At 34.2% G+C, this 22,553-nt stretch overlaps 1 protein-coding gene across 1 annotated transcript in view; it reads right to left on the bottom strand.

Annotated features, from left to right (window-relative positions):
• The window catches only part of LOC126818461 (zinc finger SWIM domain-containing protein 5), a 40,222-nt gene extending 21,184 nt beyond the window's left edge, over nt 1-19,038 (bottom strand). The window contains exons 1-2 of the mRNA XM_050545886.2: nt 18,675-19,038; nt 4,253-4,343 (exon numbers count right to left, since the gene is read on the bottom strand). Coding sequence (XP_050401843.2) covers nt 4,253-4,343; nt 18,675-18,789 — 206 coding nt within the window. The 5' untranslated portion in view covers nt 18,790-19,038. The remainder of the gene's footprint in view (nt 1-4,252; nt 4,344-18,674) is intronic.
• Nucleotides 19,039-22,553: the final 3,515 nt, after the last annotated feature.

Below are 22,553 nucleotides of genomic sequence, written 5' to 3'. Positions count from 1 at the left end.
CTTTATAACAATACATATATAACTCTTAACTCTGCACGATGTCATTTGATTCATCATCGTGTTATAAAATATATAATAACTTAAATAAGCACAAAGGTTTCATTCAGCAACTTTAGATTATTGGTTTAAAAAATATTACAATAAGGCATCCATTACTGTCAGTTGATCTAGTATTAGTTTTTAGCTTTGTATTAAATATAAGACATGTTAGATATGATCATCTTGACAAATGATGTACAAACTGTATTCAAATTACATGTTGTCAATAGAAAATGGAATGAGTCTTTTGAAAACATTGTCTTCTTTAAGATCTACTAAACTATTCTACAATATAGTGTGTGTGTTGCTGGTTTAAAAAATACCCTCAAAACTCATTACCCTACAAGTCAGCAAGAGAATGCACTATATATAGTACAGTGTACCCACGTACACGTATGTACTTGTATTTATTTTAAAGTGTAAGAAATCTAGCAACAGGGGTATCAACATAAAATATTATAAATATCTTGATATAATATAATGTGGGTGGTCTAACTCGTGCCCTCTATACACTATTCAACTATAAATGTATTCACTATTCTGGTATTGTTAGCCTATAATATCATGTACTTTACGCTGTGTCCTAACTAAACTCGGACACTCCTGTAAGATATTGTACTTGGCCCATGTTATCTTTCGAACTACAAGAGAAGAATCACTTTAAATTTCCTATTATCGGTATATAATAACACTTCTCATGTAAAGTTTCAACACCTTGGACACTATTTTCTATTACAAGAACACTCCTAATGTAAAATTTCAAGAACGGGACACTTACTGATCGTCATTCATTAGTCAATAAAGCAAACCATGAATATTCATTAAATTTATCAATAAAGCTAGATCTAGTTCCAAAAATCAATTACTCCATTGATACTATCTGGTACAGTAGCATACAATGTATTGTTCTCTTATCATTATTGAATACAGCTTCCTGGTCATTTTAACTTTAAATTAGCAACCTAGTATTACATTGTTATCGTTATTATTTCTTGTATTCAACATGTATCATCATGAAGCTGATTTTCACTAATTATCCGACAACCTATCGACGAACCTCTCTAGTGCTAATTCACGACTCGCTTATTCACTAAAGCTCATTTCACTCAACCATGATAATTCAATATTTTACACTTGAATAATGGCTTACACATGCCATTAATATAATAAGCAAGCAGCGTATCAAACAAGGTCATAGGCTTGTCTTGGTATAAATTGTGCAGCGACCGTAGTACCTCTCTTAGTGTTAGGTCTTGTATTGTAGATATAGTCTGAAGATTAATTTTCATGTCTGAATCTAGCAGTACAGAATAAACAGCTTATCAAATTGCTCACAGAAGCAAAGACTTGAACAGTTTAACGTTACAAAGGGGGGGAAAAGGTTGCAAAGATTCGTCTAATTTTGTACCATGAATATCAAATATTTACTTTGAATGAATTTTTAACATATTCTTTGTGTGTGTTTGTGTCCTTTTTGAACTAATATGACGAGTCTTTATATGCTTACTATGGGGTTAGACAGGCGATGAATTTGCCTTAGTTAAACTTAAATTCACATCCATTATAGTCAATAATATAATGTGGATATAGAATAATGGTTTGTAGAATCAGGCTTATACTTTCAAAAATAATTTTGTCAGCCCCACCCAAGCAAACTACATGTATAAATAGATTTATCTTTCTATTTCTGTACAGTTACATGTACGGGTAAATATTCTTGGTTTTATCCAAATATATCACAAGGCTTTCTTTCCACATAAAAAATACCACAAAAGATTTAACTAATCCATAAACTTTGTTTATAGGTATGTTCACAGATTAGAGCTTAATGTGTTCACAGTTCGCAAGGTAGAAATAAATAAATTATCCGATTTATTTAATCATGTGATAAGAGTCTAAGTGTGAACATGCTGTGAAAACAGTTGTGGAGTGAACACTGCCCAATATGTACCAGGAACAGATAGAGTGTAAAGGTTTAGAGTGAACATGTACCTGTAAGATATAACTAGGCTTTGTTTAAATAACAATGTAACAAGTTTAAACATAACCCTACCTTTTATATATTAAGTAAATAAACACTGTCTACCTTTATAAAACTGACTTAAAGAAAACTTGTTCCTTTCAATTTTAATGTGCACTTTAAAAGTAAATATTTTCCTTTAAAGGCTTTAATATTTTTATACATTTTAGCCTATGTCTAATTTATTGCTTTAGTACAAGGTGACACAGTCTGCCTTATTTTATTTAAGTTTAAACTGAATTTCATCATGTGTCGTAGCATATTCCATCATAAACCATTCATGATATCGCTACAATACTTTGCACACATTACATCTGACATCTACATGTGGTTATAATGACAGTTGTGGCAATTAGAAGTTTTGCACAATAATTTTTATGCTTACGCAGTTTACATGAGAACAAATTTTAGTTTTCTTATTGTTTTTCTTGAAATAAAAGTGGTTATGTACAGTAAACTTTGCATAAGTCGGATCTAAGTGGACTGACCAATTTCATCGAAGTTAAGCAAAGATCCAAGTTAGCCGAAGACCGAAATTCAATCTTAGCTCGATTAGAAATAAACTGCAAGAGCAGGATAATAAATGTCCTAAATTTTCACAGAAAGTGTCTCGTACAGCAGACAGCGAGATTCGAATTTTCCGGGAAAAGTCTATTATTGCGTTGCGTCGCGTCAAATAGGCCGACTTGAGTCAAAATGATAGGGGAAAGTATTTTGGGGCTCTGTGCATGGAATACCTAACCGCGTTTTAGAACATCGGGACAAAACTGACTTAGGCGATGGAAAAAAGCCGGAATTAGATCAAATGGACCGAACGTGCTGGATCAAAGGGTCCAAACGATTTTATCCGAGTTGTGTGAAAATCCGACTTATGCGAAGTCTACTGTACTATAAAATATATTTGAGCAACAATGCACACAAGACATTTATTTGAACATATTTTTATACTACAATCCATGCATGCAGAATAGTAGGACGTTTAGGTTGAACCCCATTTCGTTTCACAATCCATGCAGTTCTTAACAATTTGCTTTAAAATATTAAAATAAGCATTGACATAATCTACATTGTATTTTTCCTTGATGAAGAAGCAAAATCATCAATAAAATGTAAGCCATGTTCAAACTAAACGAACAAAGGATTACTGACAAGCCTATAGAAATATTATTTCCTTTACTCTGAATTGATAAAAGATAAGACTGGGCGAGGTTTTTTTCTGTGATGCCAAAGACCTCAGAGAGTACACAAAGAAGTCACATGATCTAATTAGTTCATGACCTAGTTCTCTCCATCCAGTCAATCTGTAACACATGTTATATCAGTTTCCTGTTCAAGTCGATATAATTTTCGCCTTGATACATTTAGTAATATAAGTTCATATGAGGAAGCCTGTACATGTATATATACACGAAGTTGGTTAGTGGTTTAATTATTAAATTATATCTAGGTCAGTGGTTGTATTAAAAAATATATAGGACATGTATTTAATGAAACAATGGGTGATATTTATTGGCCATATAAACCTATGGTGTCAATTTCCTTTAATATTACAACTCAATTCTGTATTAGTATTAGCAAAGGCTTTTGATCTTGGCTTTCAATTACATTTTTGGACAAAGGATATTAAAAACAAATGATACATGTATGTAATTTGGGAATGAAGACATCAGTCCTAGACATTGTCACACACATTCAGTCTGTGTCAGCAGGGGCGATTCCAGGATATTCAGAAAGGGGGGGGCCTGAAGCCCCCCGCTTGGGAGTGCGAAGCCCGGCGCTCGGTAGGCGGACTGACAGGCAATCAACTAAGTCACCAACCGGCTCGTTTCGGAGTAAATTATGACATATGACAGGGATCACTACCATTTTTAAGTATTTTTGTTCTCTTTTCCTGCAAATTGTTCGCCACCGCAAAAAATAGGGGGGGGGGGGGGGCGTGGATCCGCGCCTGGTCAGGAACAATCCCTATGGTACCTGTCCTTTTTCTGGGTTTTTATTGTTATTATCAATACATGTCAAAGTTCAAAATGCCAGGTACATGTACAACTGAAACCATCATTCCCAGGCCTGCATACATGTAGAATATATTCTAAACATTAGTAACTGGACCGACTGAAATCCCTCAGACACTCCAACTACTGCTTCCTCTAGCACCACAAACATCCGAATCATGTGAAAAGCTGGTAAACTTACCTATCAAAACTTATAGACACCTTTATAGGCTTCTCAGGCTCGGAAAATAACGGATTGGCCGCCTCAGTTACTGTACCGCTCAAATGAAAACCTGAAAAATACAAAATATTGAAATTAAATTTTATTTTATTTCAAGTTTAAGACAATCTCAAAATGTATTTCACTTGCCTGGGTTTTGAATTCTTTGCAAACTACAATACTTTGAAAGTTGGGACTCTAAAAATGTATGGAATTCAATTCCATTCATTCAGTATTTAAATTATTCAGCTTACATAAACAAGCCCACACTGATTCGCAGTGAATATTTGCTAGGCCGCAACAATCAGTGATAAGGATGACATCGATGCAACTTAATGAGCCACAAATATTAACTTTTTTCCTTCGACAAATTAAATTCTAAAACATTTCTTTTATGTATTAGAAAAATAAATAAAGACGAGTGAAGTATTTGTAGGTTAAAATTACTTCCTATTTTAGTATAAATGGGTATCAAATTGAGTAAAAGGCGCCATTCTGCTCGAATCAGTAACATCTTATGTAAACAATGCACGCGCCATTGAGTTAATGTTTGACGCCACGTGATATGACGTCATGTGTTGAAGGCAGTCGTCTTTTACAGAGATATTAGATGACTTTCGTAATACTCTGTGAAACAGATTGAAACAAGTCAGCACCCTAAATGAATTGGGTCAAATCTATTGACTGGTACCTTTTAAAACCAAGCCAGAAGATTACTTTTCGACCTCCGTTGACAGTGTGTTTCTGTTGTCATGTTAAATAACCATGTTAAATAACCAATCTGAGTATATTTCATGAAAAACTACATTTTGTTCAAAAATGCACATTAAAAAAACAGTCCTACATCTATACACATATTGTAGAATTTATCAAACAACAGTGTAAACAGGTAAAGTTGATGGCACTTGAGGAAAGAAAATTACAAAGATATTTTCTTAAGAAAGGGAATTTTAAATATGTACTTTCCTGTGAATATTCCAAGGAAGTATATTTAAACTTTCAAATATTCTACATGATGTTTTATCTATATAAAAATTAAAAAGACACAGATGAACTTTTCTTTAAATAACGACATATTGGTAGTGGTACTGTATTTATTCACAGAAACTGGATTGGAGAATATGCAGAAACCTATAGACCCTCTCTCCCGCCATACTGTATTAGAGGAATACATGAAGCATTACACGTCATGTTAATGTCAGCAAGACATGTTATGTGTCCGACCGGTCAATAATGGCCACTTTACATTCGGTGTAGTTCTAACGACACTTATTTCATCTTTATTGTGTTAACCATGGCAACGTGGGCCTTAAGCAACAAAATCGACAGAGAGTAAAGCATTAATAATCAGTCTAAATCAACTAAGCGTCGTCTTGGATTTGTTGCGCTGTGTTTAATGAAGAAAAATTCACATTGATTAAAAACGTGCAATGAAGACAATTGGCCAAGTCCTCTATACAAACTAGGCATATTTATGGGAACAGAAGACGGCTTCACAGGGATTCAAGGTGGATAAATTCTGTAAAATAAAACAACGCAAGTCGAGACCAAGTCCTACATTTATCAAAAGAGTATCAAATTCTTTAACAAACATGCTTTTATTAGAGATTGTGTGAAGCCTGGCCTCTGCCTATTGTTGCACTTGAATACTTGCTGGCCCACATATCTCACTGTAGGCCCTGTAATATGTATAATCAACATGACCTTCTATTTGTGGCTGCGACTATCCTTGCTTCATATTAAAGCTCTAACAGACAATATCCAATACATGGGGATAGTCTTCTTCTTTCTTAGTCATCTCATTTTAGATGTTCTACGATTTTTAATGTCTTTCGTCAAGTAAACACCACTAAATACATGTACTACTAAAAAATCCTTGTTATGTCTTCCCATCATTTCGATCGATAAAGTTATCTCATTTTTGATGTTTTACGATTTTAGAGTCCTTCAACATTTAAATACAGTGAAATTAAAAACAACTAAAAGATCTTCTATGCTGTCTAATTAATTAGATAAACCATCTCATTTTCGATGTTTTACGAATTTTAGTCTTTCATCATTGAAATACAGTCAATTAAATACAACTAAAAGCTCCTCTGTGCATTCAAATTGCTTAGAATGACCAAGAAACAAAACATTCTTGTTCAACTATTTCTAGTTGATAAACTAGATCTACCTACATGAACAAGCTACATGACAACATTTCGCTCTCACACACACACACACCAAATAAATCAAATTCCATTCTGTCCATCAAAATGATTTAAGTTTTAGTCTCTTGTGTTAATTTATAAATAATGCGTCTTATTTTATATAATGGGGAATATTTCTATTCCATGTACAGTTTGTTAAATTCATCACATTATTCATTGAATAAAAAATGTACATACATGTACTCTATTTTCATACAACCCTATGTACTTATGTAATACATGTACGTAGAAGGTCTGTTGCACTATTTCTCACGAAAAGCCTGATAAATAGGACAAATATGTCTACGTAGACTAGATGTTGATAAGACAAGTTAAATATACACTGGTATCTATACATGAATGTACTGACATTACTTTCAAGAATGGCAAGCAACTTACAGGCCAGAGACTGTACAGCACTGTGGTTGCTTATCGCCCCCCCCCCCCCCCCCCCCCGATCCATTCACTTGATTTGGTGTACATGTATACATTGCCTGCACTGTAATTTGAGTATCTCATTGACATCTAATTTGTTAGTTTTTTGGGGGGCTGTAGTGAGGTCCTTTTGCACTGTACTGACAATTGTGCAGCTTGTCATTCTCACAAAATCATTGTCTCTCCCAAAGACACAGAATTTAAATGTCTGATACATTGATACAAGTAGCAAAGATTTATCTGTGGTTGGTGTAGCCATGTGCACTAAGGCACTGTTGTCTGAAATTTCATAGGCCACTTCTGTCCTTAGTCCACAGATATGATCACTGCATGCCGATTTAGTTAGAAATAGAATAGTCACAGAGGCCTCCTATCAAATCTAAACACAGAAATTCACCCATGTTTTACTACATGTATCTATTGTATAATCTATTTTTACTTTTAATGTACACGTACAGTGTGTATAGAATTATTTTCAGAATATACATGTACTAAAAATGTTAATATTACTACATAATTAAAGTGAAACAGATATTGTACAGTGTCATTTACATTTCTGGTTGATGTAAGATGATATTTATACTCTACATCATGGTAATAAATTTCATCTATTAACCCTTTAACTGTCATTGTTTTGGGGTTTTGAATAGAAAAAAGCATATAGTTAAGAATACATGTATATCCTGTAACTCTTTAAATTTAAGAATAAATCATATAAATGTATATATTTTTGTAAAGATCTTGAATTCTTCTATTCAGTGGTATGAAATATTTAACATTTTTTGTCATTTTTACTTATAGGTCATGACCTGCAAAATGGCCTCCCGAAACGTTGTCTGACAGTTAAAGGGTTAATAAACTAAAAGACTATACACATGTACAAGTACTTGTATGGATCATCTTAGCACAAAAAAATCACACGCAAAATACAATATTGTGAAAGATGAATCTCTAATAGGGATATCAGTCAAAAAATGGTTCAATTTGATTCAGTATTTACAGAAAATTGACAAATTAAGATGTGAGAAATTGATATCTCTGAAAAATACAAATCACACAGTAGGGAAAACAAATATTAAAGTTAAATATCGAGTTAAACAAGTCAGAATAATACAGTTAAATATCGAGTTTAAAACAATTCAGAATAATACAGTTAACTAAATTGAGTTTAAAACAAGCCAGAATATTAAATTTAAATATCGAGTTTAAAACAAGTCAGAATATTAAAATAATAAATAATAAAAATGAAATGCATTGAAATAAAATGTGGTTTTCTGCACAGATTGGGCTAGTGAAGACAGTCTCTGCCATGCAGTGTGCCATGAGGGATATTTTTCCCACAGAGTTGCTATATATATCAAAATAAAAAGTTCAATAAGACTACCTTGTTGGGTTGTTTAGATTAGTCATAAGGTAATATAAAAGAATTTTTATTAACAAATATGCGGATGTTGGTATTTTTACTAGTTTTAGTTTCAATTATGCCCCACATGATGTTTGATTCAAACTCGTGTACCGTTAACACAAAATTGATTGTACATGTAATGTCAATACTGTCACTACTCTACCTACAAACATCCATGTGGTAATCTTTTAATGAACACATCTGGTAAAGTACATTAACAGATCTAAATTTACTCAAATGTTGTCAAGCTGCCATCATTATGTTTACATAAAACAATGATAATTCCGTTATCTGTTCCATGTACCAGCCAGTCCATTCTTCATTGTACAGTATTCAGATATGCTTAATTAGACGTACCCGTAGATTATAACTGTTATAACAGAGAGAGAGAGAGAAATGTGTCACATGCTATTGTATTCTGTATGCACGACTTGTGATCAACTAAATTGGATACTTTTATATATAAATAACATCAAAAGATATTGTACTTATGTAATTTACTGCTAATTGTGTATTATAATTCTACATATTTGGTATTCAAAACACCGAAGAAAATACTAGTAATATTGGTAGACTGAAGATAAGAATAGCAAATAATTGAAATATCTATTTGTCCAAGATACATCAATAGGTATGTACAGGTAAAAAAATTGACCAGTACATACATAGTTCATTGTACAAAAACCATACATTGTAAAAACATGTACATGTATATCAACTTGGAAAGTGGACCTGTGGCTCCATCTCAGGATAGAGGTCACACTTGTATTAACCCCTGAAAATATTTCTTGATCACATTTTTTGGAAAAATTGGTGTATTGTGTGCTAAGTTCATTGAAAGTTATCTAGGTTACAAAAGATAGCTAAGCAGGATAATAGACCAGGTCATGGCCAAATATGGAAGACAAATATAGGTCACGTACAAGTTGCTAAAAACATAAAACCTGTTAAAATTCTCACGTATCAGCATTTATTTACATGGTATTTATTCTGTACATATTAGACGAAAAATAAATAAATTAAATTCCTAAGTAGAAAATATTTTTAGCTTTTATAGGCTGACCTAATTAACAAATTTTGCATGAACTCTGTCAAAGGTTAGTACATGTAGCTATATGTAGGTGTTCATGCTAAGCAGAATTGTCTGTAGGTGACAATACACTGCACATGTACATATTATCAGGTCAGCTTACATTACCTGTACTGTCCAACCTCGCGGGTTTTCTCCGGGTCCCCCGGTTTCTTCTCACTGCTAAAGACCCCTACGCGCAAGTGAATTATTGAAATAAAATTGAACCATGTTAGTCCTGAAATGACCTAGTTTGTGTTGAGTGGGCGTCAAACCACATTTCTCTCTCTATATATATATATTACTTGTAGGTACATATAAAATGTAAAACTGATCATCATTCATCACTCGATGAATCCTCTAAGCAAAATATTTAAGCCCTGGTCAAATGTTGGCTCAAGTTTCCAGTAAAATAAATCATCGATCACAATTTGAAACCACAGGGAAAGTAAATACAGCATCTCACCATAAGAAAATATGTGATGAGGTAAGTATCGCTCTTACAGGATTTTATTTCAAGGCGTGTATGTGAACATCCTGTCATAAGTGTATATTAGACTTGCCATTGATTCCATCTATATCCAAGACAAATCAGGGTTCCCGCGGCTTCGTCAAACATTTTTTCAAGGATAAATATACGTCAAATTCAAGGATTTTCATGGACATTTTTTAGCCTAAAGTTACAATTTTTCATCTTAAAAATAACCAAAACATTACCAACTATCGTTATAATCTCATATTTAAAAGGAATTGAAGACATTTGAAACAAAATTAAGGATCTCAACTGAAATTCAAGGATATTTTCCTATTTCTGCGAAATTCAAGGATATTCAAGACCTTGAAAATGAAATTTTAAATTTAAGGATATTCAAGGATTTTCAAGGACCGCGGGAACCCTGCAAATGGGAGAATACTCTTCTATTTTTCAATTCAGGGGGAGGGTAGTTTGGGGTGGCAAGAGTGAGTGATCATACGCCCTTTATGGCATGGGATTTCAAAAAAAACTTTCAAAATCCAGAATCTGCTACATGTGACTACACACATGTACATGTACTTGTGTAGAATGAAAAGCACCACAAAAGTCAACCGAAATTTCAATCGATCCTGTACATCATATGTATACATATAAAAACATTGATATTACCTCTAGGTATTTGTGACCTCTACTTGTCCTGCTAAATTTACTTATATTCTGATTATATTATAAATTACTTTCATCATTCTCATCTCTCATGACTCTTTATTTTTTGTCAACCTTTTTTTACTTAAGACGTACATGTATGCAATCGCAAAATTACAAATGCTATGAAAGTTGCTTAGGTTGTACGTACAAATGTACAGCAATTCATATTTGGCTTGTTAGAAAAGAATCCTCAGCCAGCAATGTGATCATCTGCAGTTGAAATACCGGTAATACAACTGTACCATCTTCTGGTATACACAGTACTTATATCGAATTCCAACTGTCAAGGGATCTTTTACGTGCACGCCAATGTGTACACGGGACCTTAGTTTTTCATCCCATCCAAACGACTAGACAGCTGTCCCTGTCAGACCCTCCGTCCTGCATCACTGACAAGGGGAACCACGCCGGAAAATCGGGATGAACGTTCTCGGCCAATGCAGGGATCGAATACCCGACCTCCAGGCTAGCGAGCCAGCGTCTTACCCACTTAGCCACCGTGATCACCCATATAAAAATGTAGGAGTATACAATGTAGTACAAGTGCATACAGTCTGGTGAACACAGTGTACGTGTATAGTGCAAGTACCTCCAGCACTTTCTCAATAATAAAAGTTAGAGAATATTTTCATATTTTGATGTACATATTCTCTAACCCAAAGTTGAACACCTAACATAAATTACACTCAAGTGCAGCATGAAGGCCTATACACACATGACATGTATAGTTAAAGTGTACTTTGAACAAAAAGCCAGTTCAGCTATTGTATAAACCACATGTGTACAGTACAGTTACACCTCAAGGAAATGTTTGCTTTATAATTTATTTTCACAACTGAAACCCAAAGACTGATATTGAGACAAAAGCTTTCTTGTTGTATAGTAAGCCAGTAGCCATCAAAGTTATAGACATGAACACCTACATTTTACACAAAAGATTTTCTTTCTCTTTCCTATAATTTATTTCCTCCATATTTTCACAAATTTGAAATGTACATTATATGCCACTGGAATTCTAAGACTGTACTCTTATACCATAACAATCATCACGTTGGCTTGATTTATAAGCTACATGTATGTGATCTGACACTAGTTTTTTTTTCTATTTATGCTCAGGGAACAAATTGTTAGTTTTGTAATATTACTCTGTAAGTAGTTTTGGTTAATCCCCAGTAAGTCAGTTAACCCCTTGTTGGTCCATCCAGTTTGCTGATGTGTGTGTATGACCCTAGCACTAAAGCATTACAGACACTGAGAGGGTTAACAAAACCAACAAGACAATAACACATACATTGTGGACCATAATAGAACAAGTAAAACAAATGGATATTCAATTTGGCCATTTTTAAAAGTGTCCATGGAACTCCACAGTCCTGGTTTTGTAACCAAGCATACTTCATTAATTTACATTAAAAGATCTGGAATGATTCAAAGTGCACCCTCATTATTTGTGTAAATTTTATTTGATATAAATGTCTGGTGACATTTCCAACAAATAGTTTAATAGGCCACCAGGGAAAAATGGTAATACATGTTGAATATACCATGTATATATTATAATAAATAAGCTTAACACACTACCATACATAATAGGTTCTTAACAGTGTACATTTCATCTAGTCTACATGTATCTGTAACTTAATTGTATATTTATCTAAGTAAAATTCCTCACATAACTTCAACAGTATTTCATACTTCATACAGTTTATACCATGGCTTTTGGTTATTAATATTTCATGGTTAACAATAATCTATTCAATCCTCATACTAACCCTACATGCAGTATAAATTACATGATAATAATATACTGGTATAAAACATTCATTGTATACGACAATAGGTATTATAAACGTTTAATCCATTATTTACGTAATCAAATGATCATGTTCTTAATAGAATATTATTTAACTAAAACCACTAAAGATTATATTTATTCTACATCAGTACATGTAATTGTCTTTGCCAGATTGTTTGCAAATCAGAATTTTATGGTGTCCCCATGGATACATTTAACGTACATGTATCTCTTGTCTTGACCCTCTGTATCTCAAAAAGACATCAGATTATCTCAATAATTTTTAACCATGTTCATGTATACACATGTAGCTATTTCTCTTAAACTTCGAAGTCAGGTGATATTGTATGCTCTACAGTAACAGTATGTATATTGCACATGTAGGCTACAAGTATCTATAATTTTCAACCAACACAATAGGTTCTTACATGTACAAATCATGTGTATAGTAATAAAAAGACACAGTAGCAATGCCCCCTTTGTGATTTAAGTGTATAAAGGTAACACAATTTCTACCATGTCTATTATATTTATACTTTTTGTAATGTGTAGTCAAGTTCTATTTTTAAAGATATTCATACACTGCAATACATCATGGTACATGTACATGTACAACTCTTTGCATAATTATTTACTGTCAAGCTTAGGTTATTGAACTTGTTATTCAAGGGGAAAAGTCAAAGTTCATGATATACATGTACAATGTACATGTACCATAATGTTGAATACAGATCTTATCCATTTGATAATGATGCTGTACGTACATGTAGATACTGAGTACGGAACACGCCATATCTAGCCATCCCAACCAAGTAAATATTATAAGCTACATGTATGTAATTTTCTTTGTACACATACAATTCAAATTTCAACCACTTAATCTGTTGTCTTCTGTCATAGTCAGTACAAGGTGCTGCTATACTTACACATTATGACACTGACGTCAATGGCGTGTCATATACACAAAATATTTATACGATATCCCATAATAAAGGTATTTTACTTAATTTTAGAGAATGGGTCTTGGTAACATATTTCTATAAAGCTGTCAATTGAATTTAAGGAAAATATTACTCAAACAGGGAAGTTAATATTTAAAAAATATTCAAATTAATCTTTTTGAAAAATGCTTGAATTTTACGTCAATACCTTCAATAGGAGCAATGTAGTGCTTGGCTTTCAATTGTATCAACATGTACACTCCAAATTTAAAGGTTCACACCCAAGGTGTTTTTAGTTATAAAGTAGGCAGCCAGCCAACTAAACATATGCCCACAATGCCTCCGAAGTCTTCCAAGCTGTCCATAAAGGTTGTCACATGGTAATATGTTTATGTCAAAAGATACAGTACAAAATCTTTATATTGTAAAATATCATAGCAGTATTGGTAAGATTCTGTGACCTGTACATGTATTCACCACAATAACATGTAATACCAATTCCACACAAATTTGATTGAAATTTATATCTGATAAACATGACCATTAACATAACTTGGATATGGTCTGTGTCACTCTCTATTTGCTTACATGTACCATTACTTACATGTATTCCAGATTTACCATATAACATATGTAAATTTAAAGTTAATACAGAATGAATCAAATATGGCCAAGGAATGTCAAATATGGCACAGGAATTTAATCCATTAAATTTTTTAAAAAATTTGTTTTTTTCAATATTCAATTAGATAAACCACGCTTAAATACAGTCGTGTGACGAAGATTACCAAACACATAAAATAGCTGTGACGACTTCCTTGATTTCCCAATCAACAATCTTAATCCTCTGAACAATCAGTTGAAATTAACAGAACAGAACTAATTATCATAAATAATTACAATAACGATTAGAAAACTATTTAAAACTTTCTTTACACATGTATATCACACTTTCTCTAACTTGTGAAAAACAATGGACCATGCTCTAATTGAGTTGTTCAAAACCATATCCCTGTGGTAGATCCAACAAAGAAAAAAAACACCTAATATGGTCAGTCGTTTTCATAGATTCTATAAGGTGAATCGTTAGGAAACGTGTGAAATGCTTTTGTAAATGCCAACCTTTGGTTATACACAACAGTGGTGTGCACACAGTACTAAACATTTTGCCAATAAGAGTCCTAGTCTATGGCATAATTCTACTGAAGTTTTCAGATTATGAAAATAGGGAAAGGAAACCCTTTACTGAGTTAACATAACACAGATTTTATGGGAAACAATCACTGGTTTATTCTAAAAGCACGATGTTTCGTCGACAAGTACATGTATCCTCTTATCGTTATCAAGCATTCCAATCCAACAATTATGCAATTAAATGTTCAGCCATAAGTATCCATCCTTTAATATCCTTATAAATTATTATCTACATAAAGCTTTGTATGTATACATTAAAGGGACTATCCCTTATTTGAACAGTCTCAAAAATAAAAGTCTGAGTATATATGAAATTTAAACGCCAAAATATAGAGGAATGGTATATTGGCCGTATCTCAAAATTTCAGCTCAAAATATTGAGTCGTTTGGACGTGACCGTCAAAACTGCTTATCCGGACACGCAACCCTTTTAAGATTTGGGTAAATTTTTTCGTTGGGAGACCTGATAATCGATTCCCGTTCATTGAGAGGTCTATACAGTGAATGACCCAAATGCTGTACTTGATAATGAAAGGTAAATTTCACCTACACATCATTTTTATGCAAAAAAATGTCTGGTTTTATCTAGACACCGCATAATACAGCTTGGGACACCATTCTCCATTTCTAAATGAAGACTGACGGATTTCAGTTATTTGAAAACTTATCACAAATATTGACTTAGTTGCTCGGCCCTTAGGTAGAGGATTTTAAGGGATTTTAAAACAAAATTAAACAGTTTTATTCTCCAAAAAATTATCGGGATTAGCCCTTTAAGTTAATCAACAAAAAAAAAAACATTTTAGAGCAGCAATATACATTTATCCTTGTAATTTCCTATTCTGAACAGATAATACCAAAACTAATTCAAACTCTATAAATATAAATTCACAAAGTAGTTTATTAATAGTACATAACCTTGCCAGGGAAAGGTGCCAAATAATTTGTTAAACGATGTCAAAGTAGTATCAGGTGTTTCGAAAAAAGTATCAAATGTTATTGCTGATTTCAGTTTTACATGCATTGTAGCATATTCTGAATAGAATCTACATGTACATGCAAATCTAAATAAGCCATTCTTTCGGTATTGTCTCGCTGACTTCATATAAAATAAATTAAGAAAGTCAGACCTGAATGGATATACATTGTCACTGGCTAGTATGTATAATGGTATGAACAACGTACATACAATGTACTGGTACAGAGCATTATACAAGTTCTATTCTAATAACTATTTTGGTCTCTGTGATGACATACCCATGTTTAGGTACATGTAATTGGCAGAATTATTATCTGGGGTGACAACAATAATATAGGATACAAAGCTGTATAAATAGAAATATTCTGTATTATATAAGAATGGAGAAGACTACAGTGATCAGTAAGGATGTTTCACACTATAAAATGTAAATGTGTTACATCTGTCACTACCAGTGTAATTTAACATCAACACTGTTATATACATACTGGTTCTACCAGTTTTAAAGGCTGACTTTGATCTAATACCTCCATCTCTCTGATACATACATTTGCATGTATTAAACTTTTACCTAACAATAGTACATGTACATGTATACTGTAGAGAGTGGGAGAGAAAGTCTCCATTCAACACAAACTAGGTCATTTCAGGACTAACATTGAATATATACTGTTTAATATTGGGAGGACAAATGAGGTTGACTTAACAACAGACCTTATGATCTAATGTGCATGCATAAGACCACTCAACAATGTGGTTATGATGAATCACAGACCCAGTCGAACATAATCTTGGCTTGTTTTGTCGCTATTTTGCTGGTAAATGTAAATGGTCACTAAGAACTGTAAGGCTCTTAATATACAAAGGTTGTCTCAATACTCAATGGTGATAATTAGGATAATTTTATTTATTGATGTGTTTCATAACATAAATAACACCACAATTTTACGTCTAATTTATGTAGGCACTTGCTGTGAAAGTTTAACCAATTATATGTATTCATAAAAGTCAAACAAAAGCTAAAAAAGTACATGTAACTCTAAATTAAAAGCCTTGAGGCTAGTAGAATTTGAAAGCACATGTTACTTTCCAAATCTATTAAACATCACATGACTAACATGTATTCTGTAGGGCAACCCAATCCTACACACACAGCTTTGTTCAAAAAACATTCTACATCCAAATTAACACTCTGGACAACAGATTTGGGATCTAAATCAAAACCACTTTTTTGTTAAGCTTTTAGTGATAGAATTTGTAGGCAGGCATGTTTGACAAAAAAATAGCATATCTGGTGAATGGTTGAAATTTCTTATAAAAATGGATGCAATTACTGTTTAATGTCCCAACTACTCATTTGGACATTCAATAATCCTTAATAACAGACCATTCAGAACTAGTGTGTGTATTTAATAAAGGACAATCTGATCTCCAGTAACTCATATATAACTCACACCTTACAATACACAATATTTTCAAGTGTGGGTTATTGATCAATATACATTCTGTATGTATGTATAAACAAGTGTATTCCACAGTCAAATATACATGGTATGTAAGCATCCATACTACACTGTATCACACTTATTTTTTGTGCAATACTGTACATGTATAACCAACAAATAAATACCCCTTAAATCAATTGGAATTTATTATGACCCATTAAATACTGAGCAATCCAAGAGTCCTGGTAAATAGGAGGCAATTCGCACTTAATTATACATGTGCATTTTAATAATATTTTAATATATCATGTAAATGCCACGCTGTTTGAATCTGCTTACAAAATCTCACAATAATATAGCGATCCATCATAATACAATCCTAATGTACAATCTTTTAAAAAGGCAAGAAAAGTAAATAAAAGCAAATCAATGCCAAATACATCAATCATTTAGGTCCTTATGAGGCAAAATCTACAAATTGTGAGATTAGTATGAAACATTTCGCTCAGTTAACTTTGTATAATACCGGTACTGTTTCTTACGTAAACATAATATGCAGGACAGGCCTATTATCATTTGAAAGACGTTTTCAAAATGGGGACATCCAAGTACCTGGGAGTGTTCTCCTATTGATCAAAATCCTGGTTTAGCATTGATACTGAAGGTTTAACTCTAAAATGGAATTTACATCCACATGACAGACAACTGGTTCCAATAACACAGTTAATATACATGCTAATAGAAACCATTTCAGTGAGTACTTAATGCTCCTGTAATAATTAATCTGCTATACATGTGTGAAAATCAAATTGCAATGTATTCACTGGAAACCTGATCATTAAATTAATCATAAGGCAGGATAAAATTGTTAATGTGTAGTAAAAACATTGTTATCTATGTTTCTAACTCATTGGAGTTTTTCACACAAAGAAAAAAAGGCATCATGCTCATGGCTTCATTGACTATTCAAATTACATTCCATAAATTACTGAGAATTAAATGGGTTGGGCCATACATGTATTCACTGGCTAAACTTTGCCCCTTTAAATCAGTTAATGGGGTTCGTTCTGATGCCATAATTGATTTTTTACAAGAAGGGCAGTATTCAAAACAATTACAAAAGGCTATATGTATCCTTATTTTCCGAAGCCAAACTTCTATAAAGATTTATAAAACTCAATACTGACAAAGGACTACATAAGTAAAACTTTGTGAGCAAAGGGGCTTTAAATGGATTTTTAGTGGGGTGATTGTCCGTTTGAATTCTTCTTCAAAGGAAATGTTTTGGCCTGGCAAACAAAAGTTTATTCCTTAATTCACAAGTGCACATCAAAAAGGAGAAATTTGATAGGTGTGGGACATGTACATTTTGCACGCTACGAAGGACAAACAGTGTGCGACGAGCACGATAAATTTACCCCATTTCCAATCTATTTCCCAACGATCCGTTCACTCTGGTGAGCACACTTAGCTTTGCAGTCGAGTTCCGTTAAGTTTGTGAAATAAATAAAGCGAGCTTATGGCTCGCAAATGGTTGGTAGGAAATGAAATGATTAAGTTGACACATGTTTAAAATATGGGAGACCATTTACACAGTGAAATGATGACTTGCCCATATCGTTTCCTCTCCAACAAGCAAACAAGGCAAAGCGAATGCAAGCCAACGATCTGCTATCAACCAGTCTCGACAGACGACGAGCCATACTGGATTCATAATGGGCAGATCGATGTGGGGAAAGAAGAGGAATTTTTACTGTCCTGCTTACCTATTTGTAAAACATTTCCAACAGCACCACTTTCTAATAATTTAATCCCTTGATAAAAAGGCAACTTTTGGCTTTCGCAGCTGTCCTTCACTGAATGTGCATAAGATGAATACATACAAATATCGCGTTCATTCCGGGGAAAAGACCAATATACTATCCTATTTTGAACTGGCTCGGGTATCCGATCGTATTGCTGTTCAATCCGTTGAAATGGTATATTTTCCGCCACAACTTTGGCCGATATGTCAAGTAAAGATTCCACATTTTTCCCGTATTCCTTTTTTGAATTAAATCCATTAATCCTGTGTCCGTTTTCACCGTAAGAATTTTGAGAGCGCAAGGTACACAACCTTTTCGTGGCCGCCATGGGGAAACATCTGATACCGAGCACTGTGTATACATGCGCAGACGAAGTAACAGTAAATATCGCGCATGCGTATCTATGTAATTACAGAATTATACCGATTCAGGGCACGCGGGATTCCCTATGGGGATATCCCATCAACTGAATGAAAGGTCAAACTAGCACGGAATCCGGTTACACCAAAGTACTCATTCATAAGCTTTGAAGCGAATCTAGGCTGGCTTTGTAGTTGAATTGGCAACAAAGGACAGGAAAATCATTTCATTCTGTGAGTCAATTGACGGATAGGCGTAATAATTTGTTCAAACAGATAGCAGGATAGATTAGTGTACACCAGAGAAGATAAAGACGCAAATGTTAAAATAAAGACGGATTTTATTGGCTTCTATCTGTAAATCAAAATTAAATATTTTTTATTCAGATTGCGGACATATAATTGGATTGTAATACACGTTAAAAGTGAATATATTGTGGAGTTTGTCATATATTTTCTTCGCTGATGTTGGCAGAAAGGAATGCTTCACCGGAAATTTACTAAAATGTTTGTCTTGAGACTATATAAAATAGCCCGAGGAAATTCATTGCTTTATTTTGTTATTTTTTGTATGCTGCTCTGAAATAGTCTAATAACTCAGCTTTGCAGTAGACTAGCTGTTTTATCTAAATAATTAGAAAATAGCCTATATAGACCTACTTCTCTTTTATTTATATGCTTAACACATGCTTATAAAATCTTGTTGAAACGTCGAAGTGTAGGCCTAGGCCTATTTTACCGTAGTAATTGTCAATTCTTTTATCCATATATCCATATATGGATAATTAGTGTCTTTAGTAAGTGTCCTTGAAAGAGAGAGATAGAGAGAGAGAGAAATGGGGTTTAACGTCCACTCGACACAAACTAGGTCATTTCGGGACTAACATATGGTTTAATTTTATTTACATAATTCGCTTACGCGTAGGGGTCTTTAGCAGTGGGAGGACACCGGAGGACCCGGAGAAAACCCACGAGGTTGGACAGGCGACCCTACTCCTTGTCACGTACAACCGGGGAATCGAAACCACGCCAGTTGACTCAATGACAGACTTTATGATACAGCGCGCGCACGCTTACCATTCAGCCATCCAACCCCCCGTCCTTGAAAGAAACGAGAGGGGGGGTGTACATTTTATATGTACCTATAGAAATGAGATTTAACGCCCACTCGATACAAACTAGGTCATTTCGGAACTAGTATATGGTCCAGTTTTATTTCATTAATTCGCTTGCAGTAGGGGTCTTTACTTTAGCCAGGGAGCAAACCGGGGGACCCGTAGAAAATCCACGCGACCCTATTGTACGTAAAGCCGGAGAATCGAGACCACGCCAGTTGAGTCAAAGACAGACCTTAATGATACAGCTGGCACGCGCTAACCATTCGCCCCCCCCCCCCCCGCCTTGAAGGAATAGAAGAAGACGATAATTTCGACTCTTGGGCCTATACCACGTTGTCCGTCTCGCTGCCTCTCACATTTCTTGTTATTAGCCCACATTAGAGGCTACAATAATACATAGGCCTATAATTATGCCTCACTGAAACGGAGAGTCCTTATTGATTTTCAACGTTGCCAAATCTCGTTAGAACTTTATTGGCTTCGAATATTAACGATCCTTCTGAAATTTATATTGGTTATATCTATCCGATTCCCCAATGTTACAAAATCTTGCTAGAACCTTACCTTCGGGGGGAGGGGGGGGGGGTGTTATGATCAATGGAGCCATAGTGACTCAGTGAGTAAGACGTTGGTTGGCTAAGCTGAAGTTCCGTGTTCGATCCCTGTGACGACCGGGAAAGTCCATCGCGATTTTCCGGCGGCGTGGTTCCCCCTTTTCAGTGGTGCAAGACGAAGGGCCTAGCAAGGGACAAGGTATGGTCGTTCGGATGGGTCACAGAGCCGAGGGCCCGTATACACATTGGGGTGAACGTAAAAGACGCATTGACAGTTGGAATTCGATATAAAGGTAGGCCGTATTATAGCCGCCGAGGTCCGAACAAAATGACACTCATAGCACACTGTATGACGTACGTCCGTCTTCATTAGCCCAGTCGGTGCAGAACAGTAGGACGTTAAACCCCATTTTATTTCATTTCCATTGTGATCCAATCTTTTTTAAATGTTTATGGGTTGTTCAGGTTTTTACTGATGTTGGATGTATATTTTCGTTGGCTGTCAATCTATATCTGTTTAAAATCCCAAATGTGCGATGTACTAGTATATAATATGGTAGCAAAGAATGTAGGCTACTAATAATATTAAGGATGATGATCTCAATCATTGCCTACAGGTGACTTGACAACCATGTCAGCCTGATCTAGTCCAATTGATGGACCGTTAAATCACGCATAATTTTATTTATTGAATGAATAAATCTAATATCCCCGTGAATATAAAGTTATAAACAATAATGTTATTGTTCATTACTTTTCTGTTCACATCAAAATTTATCTGGTCATTTTTGGAAGAATGTAGAGTACCGTAAACTGCCACGAGAAAGGCCACTGCAATGGTAACTCCCACTTAAAGGCCTGCATCTAGTTAATAACGGTAACTGAAATGAACCTATACTCCGTTAAACTACAACAAATATGCGTAAAATACCCAAACCACCAGAAAGCATATAAAAACAATTTAGTTCATGAATGAATTGTTGACGTTGCTCATGACGCGGGACAAACACAAACGGTTCTTTCAGGACAGTCATACGATAAGCATATCTATTTTCATCTTGCTTTAGTCTGCTTAATGATTTTAATCACATTTAAATCTCTAACAGTTTTTTTAGAAAACGAATGGGGTTAGACAGACGGCACTCCTAGCGGTAATAGTGTACTTCGATTAAATTCCGACATAATTTATGTTTTGAATAACAAAATATTTTAATAGAATAGCCCCGGAGCTTTTAATTATAATAGCTTGACGTGTGATGTCAGAAGTAAGTTAGATGAATTTCCTTGAAAATAAAAAAAATAGAATGAGTCACTTTGCAAGGATAAATGACATAAAGGTATGATAATTTAGGTCCCTTTGAGCCTAAAGAGGACAGTTTGCATGGAAAACATTCTCTGACACGATTTTAACCCAACAAAGGATTGGTGAGACACAAAGTCTTCCACAGTTAGTCTCAGAAAGAACGCCTGTTGACATTCGTACAGCAAATGTTTGAGAGTAGTGATAGGCAATTATGCCGTATACTTAATAAATCCTCGACTTTTTTTGCGTATTGAAATCCAGAAGTGACGGCATTATATTTTTCTTGACTCAAACAAATAAAATGTCTATGTAATCTAGTTTCTCATTCCATGCTTGACTGCTAGTAAAATCACGGGCGTTCACAGGCGATGGTAATCAAGGTGTTCGAGCACCCACTCCCCCTACAAAAAAGATTCATTTGCTATCTTCTAAACATCAGCTGAATCGAAAATAAAACATTGAAAACAAAGACAGTCTGATGAACAAGTGATCCGTTTCCCGTGAGT

This window comes from Patella vulgata, chromosome 4 (assembly GCF_932274485.2).
Source record: "Patella vulgata chromosome 4, xgPatVulg1.2, whole genome shotgun sequence".
NCBI classification, from domain to species: domain Eukaryota; kingdom Metazoa; phylum Mollusca; class Gastropoda; family Patellidae; genus Patella; species Patella vulgata.
This window is presented reverse-complemented; position numbering and strand designations above follow the sequence as displayed.